This window comes from Carassius auratus, chromosome 40 (genome assembly GCF_003368295.1).
Source record: "Carassius auratus strain Wakin chromosome 40, ASM336829v1, whole genome shotgun sequence".
Lineage (NCBI taxonomy): Eukaryota > Metazoa > Chordata > Actinopteri > Cypriniformes > Cyprinidae > Carassius > Carassius auratus.
Genome location: NC_039282.1, coordinates 9,456,220 through 9,475,887, shown reverse-complemented (window position 1 = coordinate 9,475,887; position 19,668 = coordinate 9,456,220). Strand labels below are relative to the sequence as shown.

Sequence of the window (19,668 nt, the reverse complement as noted above, 5' to 3'; positions counted from 1 at the left end):
GACACTTCCCTGTATCTCGCCCAGCTATCACCTATCCTCCTCTCTGTTCGGGTCTTATCAGCATAGCCAAGCGCTCATCCAACGGATCAGGTTACACGATTTGGTGCAATTGCTTTTAAACTGACCCACACTCATACAATGAAGCTCAGTTAAGAGGAGATGGGAAACATGAAGGCCCCCTGTTGATGTCCCACACACTCCCCCCGCCAGGTCCCCTAGCCAAACCTCATACACCCTTCCCTGTGATCAAAAGCAGAATTTGATTAAGATAATGGAAGATGATGGGGTGAAAACAAACTTTCGCAGCTGTGCCGCTGTTGAGAGGATGAGACGACAACTGAAACGTTGAACACCTCGAACTGACCACCCAAACAGATGACAGCAAATGGAGGCATGAACTTTTCATGCTGTTTGCTTTCATTGCAGATTATGAGTTTTTGAGCCAAGGAGAGGACAATCAGATCTGATTCGTTACATCTGGCGCATTTGAAATGGTTGGGAATAAACATGGCACTTTTAAAGGAATATTCTGGGTTCAAGTTGACAGCACTTGTGGCATAATATTGATTTAGCAAAAAATTATTTTGACTTGTCCCTATTTTTCTTTATATAAAAAGCAAAAATCTGGGTTACCGTGAAGATTGAACCGGTTATTAAAACATTAAAATACTCAGACATACAAAATAAATAAATAAAGTTCCAAAAGGAGGTTCTTCATGGAACCATTGATATCAATGAAGAATCTTTATTTTTCAAGAGTGTAATAAGATTTCTATCATCTTATTTACAATTTATGAAAAACTTTTTCCATAGACCTTAAACAACAATGAAATAATTTTAACAGCTTTCAGCTCATTTAATACACGTTTTAACATAAAAATTAATCCAAGTGCTTTTTATAAAAGTTTCTGCTTTTAAATTCTCAAAAAATTTAATAAAATAAAAATAAATAAAATTGGCCCTATTCATGTCAGTTGTAAATGCCTCACTGTAACTTTTTGTGTGTGTGTGGTAATCAACATTATGTCACATAATGCTGTAAACTGAGATTAACTTATATTGAACCTTAAATATATTCCTTTAAAAGACTGAAAAGAGCAAAGCAGCCATGTGAGCAAATATGCAGCATGGGGTCATGGTCAAGGGGTGTTTGCTGAAAAGTGTGGTGAGCAGGAAGCTGAATGACCTATATGACATCATAGGAAATGCCCAGCTACATCAATTAAGCAAATCTCTCTCTATTTTCCCACATCCCTGTTTCCTGCACAGAATGAGCCAGTGGAGAGGAGCGCAGCGGTTGTGCGGTGCAGGCCGAGAGCTGAGCAGTGGCTATGAGAGCGCTGTGGCTGCTGAGAGGTGTCAGCATGGAGCCAGACTCTGAGCCTACATTCAGGGCTTATCTATTGTGTGGCAACAAGCAGACTCATTCAGGGGGACTGTGTGTCGCCAAACTCTGCTAATGAGCGTAGCCAGCAGGGCCACAACGCTACACAGGGCCCCCATTCAGGAGCACAATGCAGGGGCCAGGTTTCCATAGTGGGCAGTTGGAGTGGGGGTTGGCAGGGGCGGCCAGGGCACTCAGCCCCTATCAAAAGGGCAAAGCCCAATCTCTGTCAGCACACACTTTAATGACCAGCCAATCAAACAAGGACAGTGGAAGGGAGGGAAAGTGTGGACAGAAAAGGGAAAATGGAAAATGGACAGAAACCATAAAAACATCCCACATTTTCAAGCTTTGCTCAGAAGGTGAACTTAAAATACAGCTAAAATTACAGTATAATTTCATATATATTATTACAACGTTCATAAAAATATAAACCATAAATAAATAAAACAGAGAGAAAGAGAGATCAGATTTTATTAGTTACATAATTTAAATAAATCATATATAACCATTACCACATACTTTTTTCTATTCATCAAATAATTCTTTATTATAGTTAAGCAGCACAACATTTTTTTTTTTATAAATGTATGAGAATCCAATATGAGAATCATGTGACACTGAAGACTGAAGTAATGGCTTGCTGAAAATTCAACATTGCGTCACAATAATAAATGACACTTTATATATTTAAACTTTTAACTGTATTATAAATATAAATTAAACAAGTCCATAAAATTGTTTTAAGAAAATTCTGTTGGGGGATGGGTGTGGGTTGGTCCAGTGACTCTTCTCCAGTCTTCCTCCCAGAAAAATTGGCAGGGAAGGAATTGGGGGAAAAAAAAGTGGGAAAAAAGACATCTAGATGTTCCCAGCAGCTCTGATGCAAAAGTCACATGAGCATGGCGACTGAAAAAGCAGGCCATGTCAGCTCCCATCAGCCAAAGAGCGTTTTTTCCTTTCTTTTCACAGCAGCTATTTTCTATGCTCCCAGGAGCAGAAGTGGCCGGCCATTAAAACCCTGTTAAAACACTTCTGCTGTTGTCAGCGGCCGCGAGGCGGAGTACCCAGTCCAAACGCTGAGATGCTCTCTCCCCGCAGCAGTTCACCGCTGCTTTCAATACTGTGAGCAGGAAGGTGCAAGATGAGTAACAACCTAATTTGGGCATCAAAGTTTTATAAAGCTTTCTCCAGGCAAGAGCGGGGAGGGGTGGCTTGTGCCTCAGCACCATCATATGACCTTCAGTCCTGAACCTTTTAAAACCTTTTAAAATGGCCAGCTTACACTCAGAAGTATTAAAAGGAAAATGGTAAAAGAGGAGAAAAAAAACATGTCGGCCTCACTTTTACAGTTCCAACCTCGGGCTGAATTACATTTGCAGCATGTACGTGGATAATAGTAATTCTCTGAAGCATGCTTGGTCTAACCGTTCAGAAGCTTTCTGCTGGAGAGGAACTTTATTTATTCACTACATCTGCCGCATCAATACAGAAGCCATAAATGCAACTCCAGAAAACATTTGGGCAAACTTCACTTTGCTTCTTTGACCTCTTTTTAACACTTTTTGCGACAAGGGTTGAAACCGCTCAGGAGAGAAGAGCCCAAGGAGATGTCAGAGAGCTTTTTGCTGAGATCTCTGAGGGAGGTGGCTGAACTCTCTCCCAGACTCTGGATCTCTGTAGATGTGCAGTTTAAGTGAGGTGGTTTTTATTATGTTAAATGCATGGGCCTACATCATGTCTTTTATGATGCTCTGAAATTGCTGGATGCTTAACCTGCAGGAATCAATATGTGGTCTAGGCTTTCGGGTAGCACTCAGAAAGAAACAGAGCTTAAAGGCCAAACTGACCTCTGACTAGACTGCTGACCACTCAACTGAGCATACAACATTGACTCCATCAGAGTTTACGGTATATAACAAACCATTATTCAAAAAGAATTGTATTTATACATTATCAGTGTTCTTATTGTTATTTTTTAATTTTTCATAAAAATAAAAAAACCTTAGGATGAAAAAACTGAACAAAACATTTAGAAAATATTGCATTGGCAACTAACTTAAAGTTTAAGTGTTGAGTGTTAGGTGTTAACTGTCACCCCGTCCCGAATACGGGACGTCTACATTGACTATACTATATTACAATCAAATCTAATCTAATCTTGACAAACTATATATCGTTGGAAAGGTCTAAGACTCCCAAATATATATTTTACCAATACTTTTTGTTAAAAATTATGTATGAAAATAGATTAATTTATGATAAGATTTCACCCTTAGAAATCTTCATTACAAAAGGAGTTTTGACCTTTGTTTAAAAATAGACTTCCTCGTTGACTTTTTCTCTATCACATTTTAGAAATCATCAGAAGTTATATATCACTTGAAAACATAAAATCTCAAAATTCATCCTTTAAAACCCATTTTAAAATCAGACATTGCATTACCATGTAAATGGCACATCAAAATCATGTTACAAAATGTTTTCAGTCATGAATTATAAACATTTAGGTTTGTATCATGCACATTCAAGTCTATCTTCAAAAACGTGAGTGACAGTTAAGGGGTTAAGTTGAAGCACTACAATTACTAAAAATAAGACTTAAATAGACAATTTAATGTTAAATAGAAATATTAAATACAAATAAAACTGACAAAAAAAATACTAAAACAATGACAAAAGGAAAACTGAAGCTATAAAAAACTAATTCAAAATATTAATGCATACAATAATATTTTATAAATAATACTTAAATAACGTTGATGTATATATATATTTTTTTTAATGAGATGCAAAGCTACAATCATAGTTCTAGCATGGTTTTCAGATGTCTATTTTTTTTTTACTGAGAGCTTTACATTTCCAAAAGAGTCCAAATACTTTTTAGGGGCACCATATATTATTTACCGTCACCTCTATACACAAACAAATGTAAAAAATTAATACATATGTTGGAACAGCAGCATAGTGGTTAGTGCACGACACATTGAGCTGTGGAGCTGTGGTGTATGTGCTCAACACATAATCGATAATTTCACAGTATTTCCTGACACCATCTCTCTCTTCACTATAAAACAAATAAATAAAATAACCAAACATGCTTAAACAAATAATTCATTTTTAAGAATGTTAGCACTTATAGAACAGTGAAAACAGACATGAAAGTGGGTAAGAGAGAAAGGGAATGATTGATGACGAAGGCCAAATTTGAACCTGGGACACCCTGAGGCAACAGCTCTTATATGTTGTAGACAAGTGCACTACTTTCTGCACCACAGCTTTTTGTTATATTATCCCATTTGTCCTCACACTTGAGGGTTGGTCAGTCACATAAGACTATAGGAGCACAATATGACGCCATATAAAGACCACAAACACCACTGTGTTTAAACACCACTGCAGATATGACATGAGCTGTAGTCAGCATCGTAACCAATGGTTTGTAGTCTGAGTCCCTCAATGATGTTATGAACTCGAGCCAAAGCCCATAAAAGCTTCAACACAAAGACTTGCATTGAGCAGGGTGCCGGGTGGTTGAGTGTCTCTCCACAGCTCTGAGGACAGATGGGGACACTATGACAATTCATACGAGCAAGGGATGCAAAATAATAGTGTGGCGAAACCATATGAACTTTAAAGATATAATGTTGGTGGCTCATGGTCGACTTTACTGGAAAACATCACGCAAAAAAAACAAAAAAAAAAAAACAAGCAAGTCAAACGAGTCTGGAGAAATGACTCCTGTAAAATGACTACTGTGACAGGAGACTGGCGACTGACGTTCTAGTCTCTGGTCTGTCTGGGGTTGTAAGTGTGTAAGTGCCGTGTTGTTATGTGTAAAGAACAGTGTGGTCAATGTGTAGGAGAATTGGAGGCTGATATATGACGTTGAGAGAAGGAAAGGTAGTTATAGATAGAACTTCTAAGAAACTTGTATTCCACATAACCTGTGACATGGTCCATAATGTTCCCCTACGAGAGACAAACAAACTACATTTGTGGCTGGCTAAATGTTGTACGACTCGTCTGCATTTTAGCTCGCATTCTCCTGTGTTTAATTAAAAGGCATACTGACACAAAACATGATTTTAAAATGCATTCTATTAAGTATTATTCTATTAAAAATGCATTCGTAACTTAAATAACGTTATCTTATTGACATTAGCAGCTGTAATCAAATTACATAAATTTAAAAAGTAATGCTTTACATTTACACATTATCAGAAAAAGTAATTAGTATACACTAACGTGTTATACCCAATTCTGATTATTATTATCGATGTTAAAAACCGCTTTGCTGCTATTTTTTGTGTAAACAGTTCAGAAAGTTCAGAAGAACAGCATCTATCTATCTATCTATCTATCTATCTACAAATAATGACATGAATTATGGAAGTAATATGTGTGGATGGTGCATTAATTTTGAGATTTAAGATGTGTTTATGAGCACAAATTGCAATTGCAATTGTTTTAGGGATCTCAATATGATACCCAACAAGACAGGATAACTTAACTTATGTAAAATAAAACAGCATCATTTGGAAACAGTGCACCTTTAACTCATTTTAATTAAGTACAATATTTATCTTGATTGAAAGGATGGTTTTACGCAAAAGTGACACCCACACATTTACTTAAGATGAAGAATGTAGCCTATAAGGTCTAACAGAAAGTGCATGAGGTGGATGACTGTATTTGGGCAGAGGTAGCCGTGCTGTGTCCTGGACAGAGTGTTCCATAAGAAGAGCCACTCCAAGTGATAAAAGAAGGTTTAAGGAGGCTTCAACTCACTGAGCGCTTCCATGGATTTTTATAAGGCCGTTCTCAGGGGGAAGGGGGGACTGTCAGGGGAGGGGGGCTGGTGAGTACTGTGTGTGTGCGTGCACCCTGCTCACCTCTGGTCTGTGTTCCCCCCTGCTGCGCAGGAGTTTATTCACAGGAAATGTGCGGGGAGCATCATGCCTGGCTGCCTGATACGGAGTGACACGGAGTCTCTTTTGAGAGGAGAAGTTAGCATGTCATCACAAGGCATTCAGACAGTCAATAAAATATTCAATGTGTCACTCTAATATCATAGATCTAATAACACAGAAAAGCTGGAGTTTGAAGAAAAAAGCTCTGCATTTTCAGAGAAGGTTCACTGGTTTGAGAGAATTGTTCAAATATGATCTAATTGACTCGCCCGCCCCATGTGTTCGCTTCATGGGAAACGCCATGGATTTTCTCCCGGGGAAACACGGGGCCAATGTCCATAAAGAGTGAAAGTTCAAAAGTGCACTGTGACCTCGTGGAAAGACTGTGACCGTGTAAGCCGCATAATGGAGGAGAAAGGGAAGACGTCTTCCTCAACCGCTATCCATTCAGTTTCAGTTCTATTTTTTTCTCTTTCCTCTGGCTATTTCTCTTGTCTTTTTTTTTTGCTTGTATCCTTCCTGCCTCCAGGCAGGGACCGTGCACACGGTTGACCTCGTGTGCTTGTGTCTTACTATTGTTTCAGTATCACTGTGGCATACGGCCCACTGCTTCCCATCACTACAACACAGAGTCAAATATCCGTCATCAATTCACCACAACCATATGGCCAGAGCACATTAACTCTACACACACTCCTCACAGAGGAAAATGGCTCTTAATCCGCATCACAGTTGCTAGCATTATTACACAAAATAAATGAAAAAGTGCTAAACAAACCATTTTAGTCTGGTAAACACTGCACTTTTTAATAATATTTTATAATATTTTTGATAATTGACATTATGCATTATCAAGCTTGACCACACGTAGGAAGGGGAGGGCCTTCAGGTAAACAGGACATATATATTTTCACTTTTTGTTGCCGTTTCAAACACTTTTATATTTCTGAGAAATTCAGATGATTTATGACTTTCAATTCGGACCTAAATGCTAAAAATAGCTGTATCTGTAGGTCAAAGTAGAGTTTCATTTGCCAATAGCACACATTAGAGAAGTCAGCGAACTACTGTACACAGCTTTTAGATACCTAAAAATACATGTTTTTCACTGCCAGCTCAAATCTGCTCTCCTGCATAGCAGCCAGACTTAAATAAATAGCCTTCATGAAAAAAAAAAAAATACATTTTTAATTATTCATTTTTTAAACAAGTCTCCTGGTTACTAAAGCTGCATTTATTTTATAAAAAAATACAATAAAAACAGTGATATTCTAAAATATTAGTACAAATTTAAAAAAACGTGTTTTTCTTGTATTTGAAAACATGTTAAAACATAATTAATTCCAGTGACAGCAAAGCTGAATTTTGGAAACAGTGATAAAAAAAAAAAAATTCAGGATTTGTTGATAAAGTTCAAATATGATTTTACGATCACTCTGGATCAGTTTAATGCATCCCTGACGAAAAGTTTTTTTTTTTTTTTACTATAATACTGTTAATAACTCACCCCAACCTTAATATACAAATCTAAAAATAAAGATGCACTTTACATTATAATGTTGTGAAGCCAAAATTTGCTTAAAATGCTACAAACACTCCCTGGGACACAACACATGCCAGGTGAACATGGATGGAGCTGTGGTTAATCTAATGAAGGAGGGGTGAGCAGAATGTGAGTCCACAAAGTCACATACTCGAAGAATGCTGTCGGTCTGGAGATCTACAGATTTGACATTCAGGACAATGAGGCGTATTTTACTAGATGCAAAAAGCCGACAAGGCACATGTGCCGGCGTGACAAAGGGGCGCCTCTCTTTGCCCGCTGCGGTGCCGTGAGAAAGGCAAGCTTGTTGCGTATATCAGCACAGGAGCCCGTTTCATTGACGGCCATTCATTACCATCTTAAACGTGGCGGCTCTTGAATGAAGCCAGGGCCGTGGCATAGCTCGGCCTCCCACTCACAGCTTCGGCTCTCACACCGCCCCCCGTCTCGTCCGCTACGGAGGATGAGGATTTGGAAAAGTGGCAACATTTGTTTCTACTTCGGTTATATGATCTCTAGAGGTCTAATTTGAACAAATCTCCCAGGACAGCCATAAACGCTACTCCTCGTGTGAGATCTGTAATACAGAGACCGAAGCTAATGTTGCGCTAGAGTAAATAAAGCGCTGGGTCCAGAAAGCAGCGTGGCATGGTCAAGGCCCTAAGACTTCCTTCACATTACTGCCAAAGAAAGATACTTGGGTAAACATTGCTCCCCAAACCCTGTCATTTATCCGCAGAGAAGCTCCCTTGACACAACCCATAAAAAGCTTTTGCTCCAGAAAGCGTGAATTAGACAGAAAAGCGAGAAAGGAGAGAACTAGGAAGTGCTGTAAACTGCCTCAAGCTCTCGTACAAATTCCGCTGCTGTGACACCCCCTTGAACACTGCACTATCCCATAGTGCAGCGGGAGGTTTGGGAGCCCTGGGCGAGGCGGTGCCTGGGAGAGCAGGCTGGTGAAAACTTAATGACTTGTCCTGTTCAATCTTCACATCTTTGGCCAAGAAGATGAGAACTTCTCTCTTGATGCATCGTGCACACAGCTCTGGTGAACTCATCAGCAGCCTTCTCGGCCCAAACCATTAAGTTTTCATGTTGAATAAGGATATGCACAAGGACACCGCTCATGTCGGTGTTGTCGGGAAGCAGAATCAGTTTCCTCCTGTCAGCTGCCTTCACCTAGTCCTGCAGAGTAGGTGTTTTATCATTTTGAGCATTTATCCGCCTATTGCAGATGTTATTGAATCGATGCAGCTGAACATGTATATTAATGTTCAAAGGTTTCAGGTCGGAATAATTTGTTTCAAAGTTTTTTTAAAGTCTCTTACATTCACCAAGGTTGCTTTTATTTGGCTAAAATACAGTGATAAAAAAAAAAAAAAAACAGGAAGGGATCTGGTTGTGATGCCTAATGTCTGGCAGATGACAGATCCCTAAATTCCTTTCTTGCGCCTACGGGACAGAAGTGACTCAGATGAACACTGTGGCTTTATGTCAATGCTTTAACTCAAGGGACCGATGCTGATTAGAATGCTAGCAGAGAATAAAAACTGGTTTCTTGAAAGAAAAGGCCCGGGGTCCTCATCACAAATCATATTTTGCAATGCCGCACAGGGACAAAGCCGGCCCAGTTAACAGAGTTTTCTTTTTGTCACATTGCACAAAGGCCCCTCAAACGCACCCCCGCAAAGACTCGCAAACCATGCGACTGAAAGCAGAAAACAAACATTTAACGCCAGCTCTTACATACTTTGAGCCCCTCTTTTAAAGCCGTAATGAGATTCAAAGGAGGCAGCAACCCCCATAATAAGACACACAGGGTGTTTCAGACAACGCCTCCTTTGCCCACGCTGTGACCTGACATTTGCGTCTGCTGACCGTGACCTCGCTTAGTTTTTGTTGTTCTCTGATGGATGGTCTTCTAACAAGCTAATTGCCTCAATAACTGTGCTAATGACACTTTATTAAAATAATGATGTAGAGAAAGTAGGGCAGGAAAAAGGACCTTACAAGTATACAGTGGGTACAAAGCGTATTATTTAAAAGGATATGCCTCTTGGGTTGGGCTATGGTAGTCGCCTCTTGCTTACCCCATTCCCAGTGATTTTTTATCCTTTACACCTTTACAGGAAGTTCAGCTCAGCCCTGAAGCACAACAACATCCCCAGCCCTCCCTGCCCTTTAAGCCTAATTCACAATCACCAACATTCCCCAAAACAACACTGACTTTGTCCAGTTGCTAGCCTGCCATTGACATCAGACTGACGAGTGACTGAGGACCCCGAGTGTCTGGCTCCAGAGGTCAAAGATGGAACACAGAGGGAAAGAGCGAACCAGCAGACGGAGTGGTACACCCCTTTCGCCACCAGGCATGAGAGACGAATAGTTCAAGAGCCTTCTGACTGTAACAGTGACTGCTCTGACTCTCAATTCTCCAAATATTTACACTCGACGGAGCCTCGGTCTGAGAGGCCTGTTATACATATCGTTTTACAGGGCACTAGGGTTTCGTAATGTATAATGGACGCAGAGAATGTACACTGAGGCTAGAACGTCAAAATTATTATTTTGCTGCCTTGCACATACTTGTATTGGCGTCTGGATTTTTGGTTTTATTTCTATAACTTAAAAAAAATAAAATAAAAAAAAAAAACATTAAAAACATATTTTGAAAATAAAATATAACTAAAATAAAAAAATTAAATAAAAACCACCTGATAAAAGCATAAGGATGTCATGTAAAAATGTAATGCTACATACATAAAATTATATATATATATATATATATATATATATATATATATATATATATATATATATATATATATATATATATATATCAGTAAAAAATAATCATCAAACTAAATTAAAAGGAATAAACATTTGAAATACATCAGTCTGTGTAATGAATGAATATAATATTCAAGTTTCACTTTTTGAATGGAATTAGTGAAATAAACCAACTTTTTGATGATAATCTAATTACATGACCAGCACCTGTAATCATTATTATTTTATATGCCATAATCATGCATTTACATGCATATGTATCACACATAGGTATATTTCAAACTTTAATAAACAAGTTAATTAAATAAACGAGGAAAACAATGTCTAGGTCAGACTACATTACATAGACCCAGAATGTTTTCTGAGGAATGCTAGTCCCTCATCATTTACTTTCATTAAAAACATTAAAGCTCAATCAGACAAGTTTTAAATCTTCGCTCACATGCTCTTAGAATGACATCCAGCAAAGCCTTTAAAAACACTTGTGGAATAACAATAAAGTTAATCAACTGAAACAAAACAGACCGCACTATGATGATGAAATCAGTCATACGCTAACCTCTCACATTAAAAGCCCTTTAGTATGACAAAAAGAAGAAGAAGAAGAAAAAAGACCCCTTCTTTGCGTGCCTGGAGTGAAACAACCAATTTAGTCACTGTGCTGCTTTGCCAGGCCTGCTCATCAAACTTTACCTCCTCTGTAAACTTCCTCACTTTAATCAAATTCAGATCTGCCAGCATTACACATTTTTCACATACTTGGTGATAAGAGACAGCCACTTATGCCTTCAGAGGGCCGTAAGTGTGTGTGTGTGTGTGTGTGTGTGTGAGAGAGAGACGCAGACAGACAGAGATCGCCTCAATGTGCGTGACATTTAACACAAGTAGCTGTAGTAACCATGTGTCTCCCTCTGGTCAGACAGGGTGGACAGTTGGAGGAGACAGCGAGGCGTTTTAGGTTAAGTGGATCTTAGGGTATTAGAAGGAGTTGTCGTATGAAGGAAGGCAACCTCGGAAGAAAGCTGGCCATGCGGATTTAATAATTGTCCTCTGTTCCGTCAAAGCCACGCAAAGTCCAACCCTCATTTTAACACCAAACCTACACTACATCCATCATGGAAATGGAGAAACAACATGGTAATCATAGGCTGCTGGTAGGCCGAGGGCCCTAATTTTAGCCCGGCATTAGGCAGCAGGAACAAACAGGCTGTAGTTTGCGAGCCTCTGGTGTGTTTTGGTGATTGCATACAGGCCTTTATTAGAGAAGTGTTGGCAGTGATGATAAAGTGAAGCTTGTTTAGGAGTGATGATCAGAGAGTAGGACAGTGAGAGCGAAGAAGAATGTGCTGAATATTAATGGTTCTCTCGATGAATTATTAGAGAAGAGACCAGATAGAGCAATAGTGATTTGTACAACAAATACGCAGCTGATGCATTTCATCAAATGTGCACAACGGCTACAAGTGAACAAAACTGTCAAACTCTGGTTCTTACACAAAAAAATAATAAATACATAAAATACTATATAATGCATCTTTAATAATAAAAAAAAAAAAAAAACTAATATAAAAAATGAAAAATAATAAATATACACAATATTTTAAACAATAAACAAAATAATTTATATTAAAATATAATTAATTAATAAAAAATAATAAGCATATTAGAAAACAATCGCTAACAAACAAAACACCATATAATGCATTTTAAAATAATAATTAATACATTTAATAAATAAAAACAAAACAATTATAATACTATGCATAAAAAATAAATACAAAATATTGTAAATAATAAATACAAAAATCCTTTATAATGTATTTTAAAATAATAAATCCTAAAAATAAATATTAAAACAAATATATAACATACTACATTAATCATTTTAAAATAATGAAATAAAAAAGAATACCCAAGTAAAAAAAAAATCATAATAAAATAAACAAATTCATTATAAGCATACAGTATATATTTATAAATATATGCTTGATCACTGAATTATATTATACGCGTCATTCTTGTCGCAATGAAGGATAAAAGCTGTTGTGTAAGATAAAAGCATGTTTAGCTGTTAAAACAAGTACTTGAGCTCTCACTCCAGGAGGAGGTCTCCAACAAGAGCTTAGAGGAAGAAAGATAAGTTTGAGTGTTTTCCTGGCAAGCCTCGAGAGGCTCCCCAGCGCACTTCAGAGAAAACATTTGGACTAAGAGCTCACTGCTATCTGTATTTGTATAATTTCTCCAGCATTCAGTTTACATTCTTCCAGGCATTTCCAGCGCTTTATTTTAGGAAATGGAGACAGTGGCTTCAGATTACAGCAAAATAAATCACGCTGACTTCTTGTTGGGCACAAATAAACGATGCAAAGTGTTGATTTAAAAAATACAAATTTGGAAGTGGAGAGATATGCTCTTCCTGTCGAGGTTTCCGGAAAGCCAGTAAACACACCGCTGTCTGTCACTGTGGGAGTCGGGACGAGTCACGGCCGAGCCACAGGAAGGGGTAGCAGTGAGTGAGTGAGCGAGCGAGTGTGTGTGTGGAGACAGTTAGACGGTGGGGTCAGTATCCTTCTCTACATGCAAATCTGTCCAGTTGCCAAGCGCCCAGCTGCCGGTAGGTGTCTGTTTACAGAGCGGCCCGGTCTAAGGAAGCCAATGGCTGCCATTCATTTCTGTCTGACACACAAACACACATAAACAAAACAGCATATCTGACTGCTCCAATCCATGTTTAAACGAACATCCAATTTCATCTGACTCTGATCAGAGGCTTGGTTTGAACTGAGCATGAGAGGGCAGGTTTTCAGTGGTGAAATTTCTGAGAACGGGAGTTTGACTGAGAAAACGCAGAGCTCTTTATTCTAATGTAACATGGCTGAAATGAACATGGAGGGGAGCTGCTTTCTTTCATTAAAAGGTGAGGCCCTGTCGTTTCAAACATGCAAATAGAGAAAGATCCGCGGCCCCAGAACTCACGGTCTTGTGTTACACAGGATCGCTATGCTGCGGTCGCAGGCCTGTTTTATGTAATATAAAATGATGGCAAAATTGCAAACCACACAGCTAAACTCTGTGATTTTTCTTCTTTTGTTCATGTAATAGATGTCTAAAATTGTCTTTTAAATCAGCGGTTCTCAATTGGTGGCTCACAACCCAAAGATTATCATGACAAATAAATATGTTTCCTAACTTTACAAAGGAAGACAAGGCAACACATCCAATCAAATAATCAAATCTTTGTCAAATCATAGAAAGTAGAAGAAAAAAAAATTGGACGAATGTGGTCGTGACATGCCCTCAATTTCAAAATCCATTAACAAAATTATGCAAAGTAATAAAAAATTTATAAATAATAATAAAACAATACAACCCATTGTACACTAATTATGGGATAGACATGATTTATGTTAGCCACAACGTGTTTCATATAGTAAATTATGTCTTGGTTCATAAAAAAAAACATAAAATAAATGTTGGACAGCCAATTGATGTCCAATGTTAAAATCTGCATTATGAAAACAAACCTGTTTTTAAAAAAAAGGAAGAAAAAAAGACAATATAACAATAAAAATGCAACACAAAGAAAGTAATAAAATCTGACACTAAACCTAAAGAGTGTGATTTAATGTGATCATCTTTAACTACGCAGTCAAAACTGTAAATAAAAACTACACACCACTGCAGTCACGTCCACTCAGGCTAACACGGTGCGAACGCGTGCATGTGAAATGTGATGATAGCTTTCCTCTTTCCTGTCTGCTGCTCCTTCCAGCACCACTCCCATCCCCCCATTCAGTTCATCTTAATTATGGCACAATTAGGCGCTACAAATGGCGTCAGAGCGCATGCTGTCCGTGTCTGAGCTGGGTCAGTGTTTCCAATTTCCTCCAGTAATGGGCCTGTGATGGCTGCCCCTGCTGTCCGCCACCCTGACCTCTCAGGTCATGACCCCTCAGCCCTGCTGGTGTGTTTAGAGCCCAAAGGGGTCGATGGTTGTCGGCTTAAGGGGGTTCTGGATTACCTCACATGCTCAGGAGAAACATACCCAGCCAAAATGAGACAAAAAGCAACACAAAATGTCTTTGCATAATGTGTAATGGTAACCCGTACAGTCATCACTCACTTGTGAGGTTTTCGGATCATTAATATATATGATGGTAATGTCTTTTTGTGATACGATCTGATTTCAATTGCTTTTACACATGTGCATTAAAACCAAATCCACATTTCATAATAATAACTAAGCCACAGCCTTCATACAGAAAGTGCGCATTTAAAATAAATGACCTGAAGAGCTGTTTCATTTCTAAACAAAACACACTATTCGTTTTTCAGGCAGGCTTTAAGCGGAGTTTCATTAAAAAACTGAATATGACATTTGCTGTGGGGCTTGAAAGAGAGGTGCAAACTTGCCTCAGGCCTCTGCTATTTCATTGATTAATTCCCATCGGACCTCATAGAGCTTAATACATCAGCAGCTCGGCCTTCTAGCGGTAAACGCTCAGCGTCTTTCTCAATGAATATCACATGTACGCTTTCAAAAGGTTGCCAGGTTGTGCGGACCCCTTGTCAACTTCCCCTCGTGTCGTTCTATAGCCACTAGCTCCTGACACGGACTCACACAAGATACGCATTATGTGCCATGGATCTATTCCCAAGGCTTCTGTGTACATTACTCTTTTTAAGGGGCCGTCTTCATCAGGTTCTGGAGCTTTAAGACGGCAATTACACATTTCAAATGGGTTGAGCCGATGGTAACGTAATATCCACACCAGGACCCCGTTACTTCTGAGCTGCGTGGGGTGTCAGAACAACAGAAGACCGAGAGAAGGTCATCAATTCTTATTTAAGACCTGTTTCATTCAGTATTTGACAAGGCATGGCTATTAACTCGAAGCTGAATGGGTTTGTGAAATTTCCCAATGGTTCAATTTTTTTAAATGTACTATTAATAATAATATTAGGGGGAAAAAAAAAACGATAAACAAAAAAAGATTTGCACAAAAAAAAGAAGAAGAGAGGAATGGCTGACCACAAACACCAATATCACACAGCAAGAGAGAGGATTTCGAAAACAAACAAACTCTGAGTATTCATAAGTATCAATAAACACAATTCTTCCGTCTCGGAAGCTTCCGGCTTTATTTGATTAAGCGGGGCGAAAAAACAGAGCAGTCATGCTCATTGCTTTTCTTCCTCTTCCCTTCCCCTGCAATCTTCTCTGTGCCTAATGGGAATCGGAAGTTTAAGTGAAGCTGTCTGGCTAGCCTCGGCCTAACCTCTCCATCTGGAAGGGAACTTGCCAGCCTTGGGGCTACTCCCAACCCTTCCCAGCTGTTGAGTTTGGGGCTTTTGTTTTTGTGGGCTTGGGAAAGCATATTTTTATAAATGATTGCCATATCCTCCACCAGCTGCTGACCCCGCGCCCGTCCCTGGTTCTCATTTCAGCCACGACTGACCCCGAGTATCCAAGAGCAGAAGCCTTGTGCTGAGATAAATGCAAGCAAGGAGATTCGGCTTCAGGAAAACTTCCGCTACTGACATAAAGAGTGAGTTTGTCTCCAAATCCTTCCATGACATACTAAAGCGAGATTTGATTAGAGATCGCCGAGCGCGCATCTGCTGCAGGCCTGGTGTGTATGAGTCACTAAGCATGCGGTTTGTCTCATCACTCTCTCTTTTGGTTTTAATCAAGGCGTCTGTAGCAGGGAGGAGACTCAACTGCCAATGAGGTGTAACTTTGGTTTCTATGGAAGCCTGAATAATACTACTCCCCAGACTTGAAGCAAGTGGCAACAAATTAAAAACCATCTCTAAATGGCTGGTGCGTAATGTTGTGTTGACCTGGTTGTGTGCCTTTTTTCTTTTTTAAGATGAAGGGAAAGTGGCCCAAGGGCCTTAGTGCAAACACAAGGCAGGCATCTCAGTTGGTGAAAATTTTAAAGCCTTTGTGCTACCTGCACACCAGAAATAGCTGTCACCAACCCCTGTTCGTGGTTACAGCAGCTGTCAAGCGAAGCAGGAAGGCTCAGCATTAATTAAAATTACATTTGCTGTTAACGCATCGGCTGGTGCAAACAAGCTGCATATTTTGCGCTGTCGTTGAAGCATTGATGAAGCTGCCAGCTCTCCATAATTCATCAGGCCCTGCCACCTCAGGTGAAAGCCGCCCACTGTAGAGCCAAGCGGTCCTGTTCACAGCGTGGCACTGTGACACACACACACACTATTCTCAGCACTTTCTCTGCTCGGCTGCTGTGTGTAGTGCGCTGCTGGGTAATTGCATGGTAATACTTTATTATGGCAGCACTGTAATTTGGGCACCGGACACTTCAAAGGAAAGCAAAAACCTCTTCACAGACAGTGCAAATTACTGCGAGTACACATAAGCCCTGCTTTGTTTTGACTGGTATTGTTTTTGGCCAAGTATCACGGCCCAAAATAAACACGGGGAGGGATCGGAGCGTATTTTCTATCGTATAATCGTCACAGCTGATTATTAAGCACCGCGGCACGGCGTGAAAGAGTTAAAAAGTGGATTGCGCCATCATGCAAAGCCAAGAAGTGTAACATTCAGTATCAAAGACTTATCTAAACAAATGGCAACTTCTGAACGCAGCGGTCGTAAATGGAGCTGGCTTGGCCACGGGCTGGTGAGACGAGAGCTGACTGGAGGTACCATGCAGCTGGAGGACATCCATCCTCACAGCAATCCACAATCACATGCTGCTCATTTCTGTTTACCGCTCAAGTAAAATTTTGTGAACAAAAGTTCACATTCACAGTTGGGCTTTAGTCTGTATGCGTCTAGTCTGTCATTTACTGCCGGCATTAAGGGAGTCATTCATCAAAAAATGACAAATCTGTCAGTACTTTCTCACCATCATGTTGTTTCAAACCTGTATGAACTGCTTTCTTCTGCAAAACATAAAAATAGATATTTTAAAGAAGGTTTCAGCTGTTTTTGTCCATACCTTTGGTGTGACAGAACAAACAACCAGAAAGTTGCCTGTTCACAATGAACATGCAATTTGCAACTGCAGAAATTATAATTATAATTAACTTAAATTTAAATAAATGCATATTACTGAAATTTACCATTATAAAGTTTGGTGTCAGTACATACTTCAGCAATAAAATAGAACATTTTACCAAGTACCACGTGGAGTCAAAAACAGCACTGGACCCCACTGACTTTTAAATGCATATGATACAAAATATTTGCAACATTTTTCGAAATATCTTCTTTTATGTTTTACAGAAGAAAGTCATACAGGTTAGCTACAGTGATATCAGGGGACACAGAAAAACAAGAACACTTGGCGCATTCAGATACAGCACAAATTTACAACAGCCTGACTGAATCCTGCAGATGACAAAGTTCAAACATGGCAAGACTCTGTTCATTAAAAATGCAGTTCACACACACAAACACATCCTATTTTTCAGTCCTACTTTTGTGTATCTTACACACGGGTGCACACATGAAGCCGGTGAGGTCTTATGCGCAAGCTTCATCCAAAATCTATTCCAGCATTGCAGGTGGTGTTCCAACAAGCTTATGATGTATGTACACTCCACAACAACATGCCGAGATAAATGGATAGTTGGGGCACAAAAGCAGAAAGAAGAAAAATTTCTGAGCATAAATATTTCAATATTTTATTTGTATTTTCTAGACGCATGCCAAATATAGACACAGCTCCATCCAGTCATACACATGGCACATTAGTAACAACATCACAGCACAGTGCAAACACGGCCAAAGGTTATTTTTACCATTATTTCAACGAACACTCTGAGCAGCAATACTTGAGATTTGTGTTACAAATTTTAGGTTAATAACCAGTGGTGGATTGTGAATTCTTAGGGAAACATTGTGTACTAATTTGTCTGCTTTTTCATTTTATTTAACAAGGATACATTAATTATCGAACAAAAGTGACAGTAGAGATGTTAATAATGTTACAAAGCACTTATATTTCAAATATTTCTTTCTTTCTTTCTTTCTTTCTAAATTTCCAAATAATATTGCTTTATGTTGCAGAGCATATCCATAAAGCTGGCAATGGGTGCGCTCCGCTATTCAGTAGGTGATAAATGTTACCATATCAAGGGAGCTTTTCCTTATATCAGACCAACTCATTAACTAATGAACACTGATCTGTTTGTGCTATGTTTAAACACAGTAAAATCATGACTTTTTGCCACCTACTTTTGTGGCCCAGCCCAGAAATCGGTAAAGGGCAGTACTCCTCTTTCTGACAACATAACTTTTAGTCTGAAAAAAAAAAAAAAAAACGAGCCAACGTGCAATGTAGGTAAGTGTTTGTTACATGGCGGTCATTAGTTGCTTTTTGATCCAAATTCTGTACTAGGGTCCCTACACACACTGGTGTGGCAGGGGGTGTTGTGGTGAGCTGCGGCCCTCCTCTCTCGTGTCCTCTCCTTTCTTCTTCACTCTCAAACATATTGATGGTAATTCAATAAAGGGAGAAACGAAGATGAAAGGGGAGGAGTGATGGATTGGTTGTGCATGCTTAAAAAAAAAGAGAAAAGAAAAAAAAAGTCAGAAATAATTATAATTTATAACAAAAGGGAAAGGCGGTAATGATAACTGGCAGAAAGAGCATCCTTTAGGAAATACCTGCAGAGAAACAAAAACACAAAGGAAGAAAGAAAAGAATAAACAAGCGTGTGTTTAATGTCAGGTCTACACTCCGACAAGTGTGCAAGTTATTCCATTATTCCTGAGCAGTGTTGGGGTTAATGTTGAAGTAAACAATTATTACTATTATTTTATGATTTAACTGAGTAATGAGTAAACAACTGTTATTTATTAATTGTACATCATATCACCTTTTTAAATCAGAGGTGTTACTTTTCTATTCATTTATTTGACTGACATTCCATTAAAAACCATTAAATTCCCATGTTGCAATAGATGTTAAACTAAAAAATAAAAATAAAAACTGTCTTCTATTGGATGTGCAAGATTAAACAAATATGTGTTTTAATTTTTTTTGTGTACATTTTGA

General features: G+C 38.9%; 1 protein-coding gene across 9 annotated transcripts in view; it reads right to left on the bottom strand.

The window, feature by feature from the left end:
• bcas3 (BCAS3 microtubule associated cell migration factor) overlaps positions 1-19,668 on the bottom strand; it is a 234,816-nt gene that overhangs the window by 76,669 nt on the left and 138,479 nt on the right. The window contains exon 24 of one of the 9 annotated variants that reach the window (XM_026226469.1): positions 17,737-19,169. The exons of 7 other annotated variants lie outside the window; for them this stretch is intronic. In XM_026226469.1, the coding sequence (XP_026082254.1) occupies positions 19,114-19,169 (56 nt within the window). In that variant the 3' untranslated portion in view covers positions 17,737-19,113. One more of the 9 variants, XM_026226472.1, reaches the window with a different exon arrangement.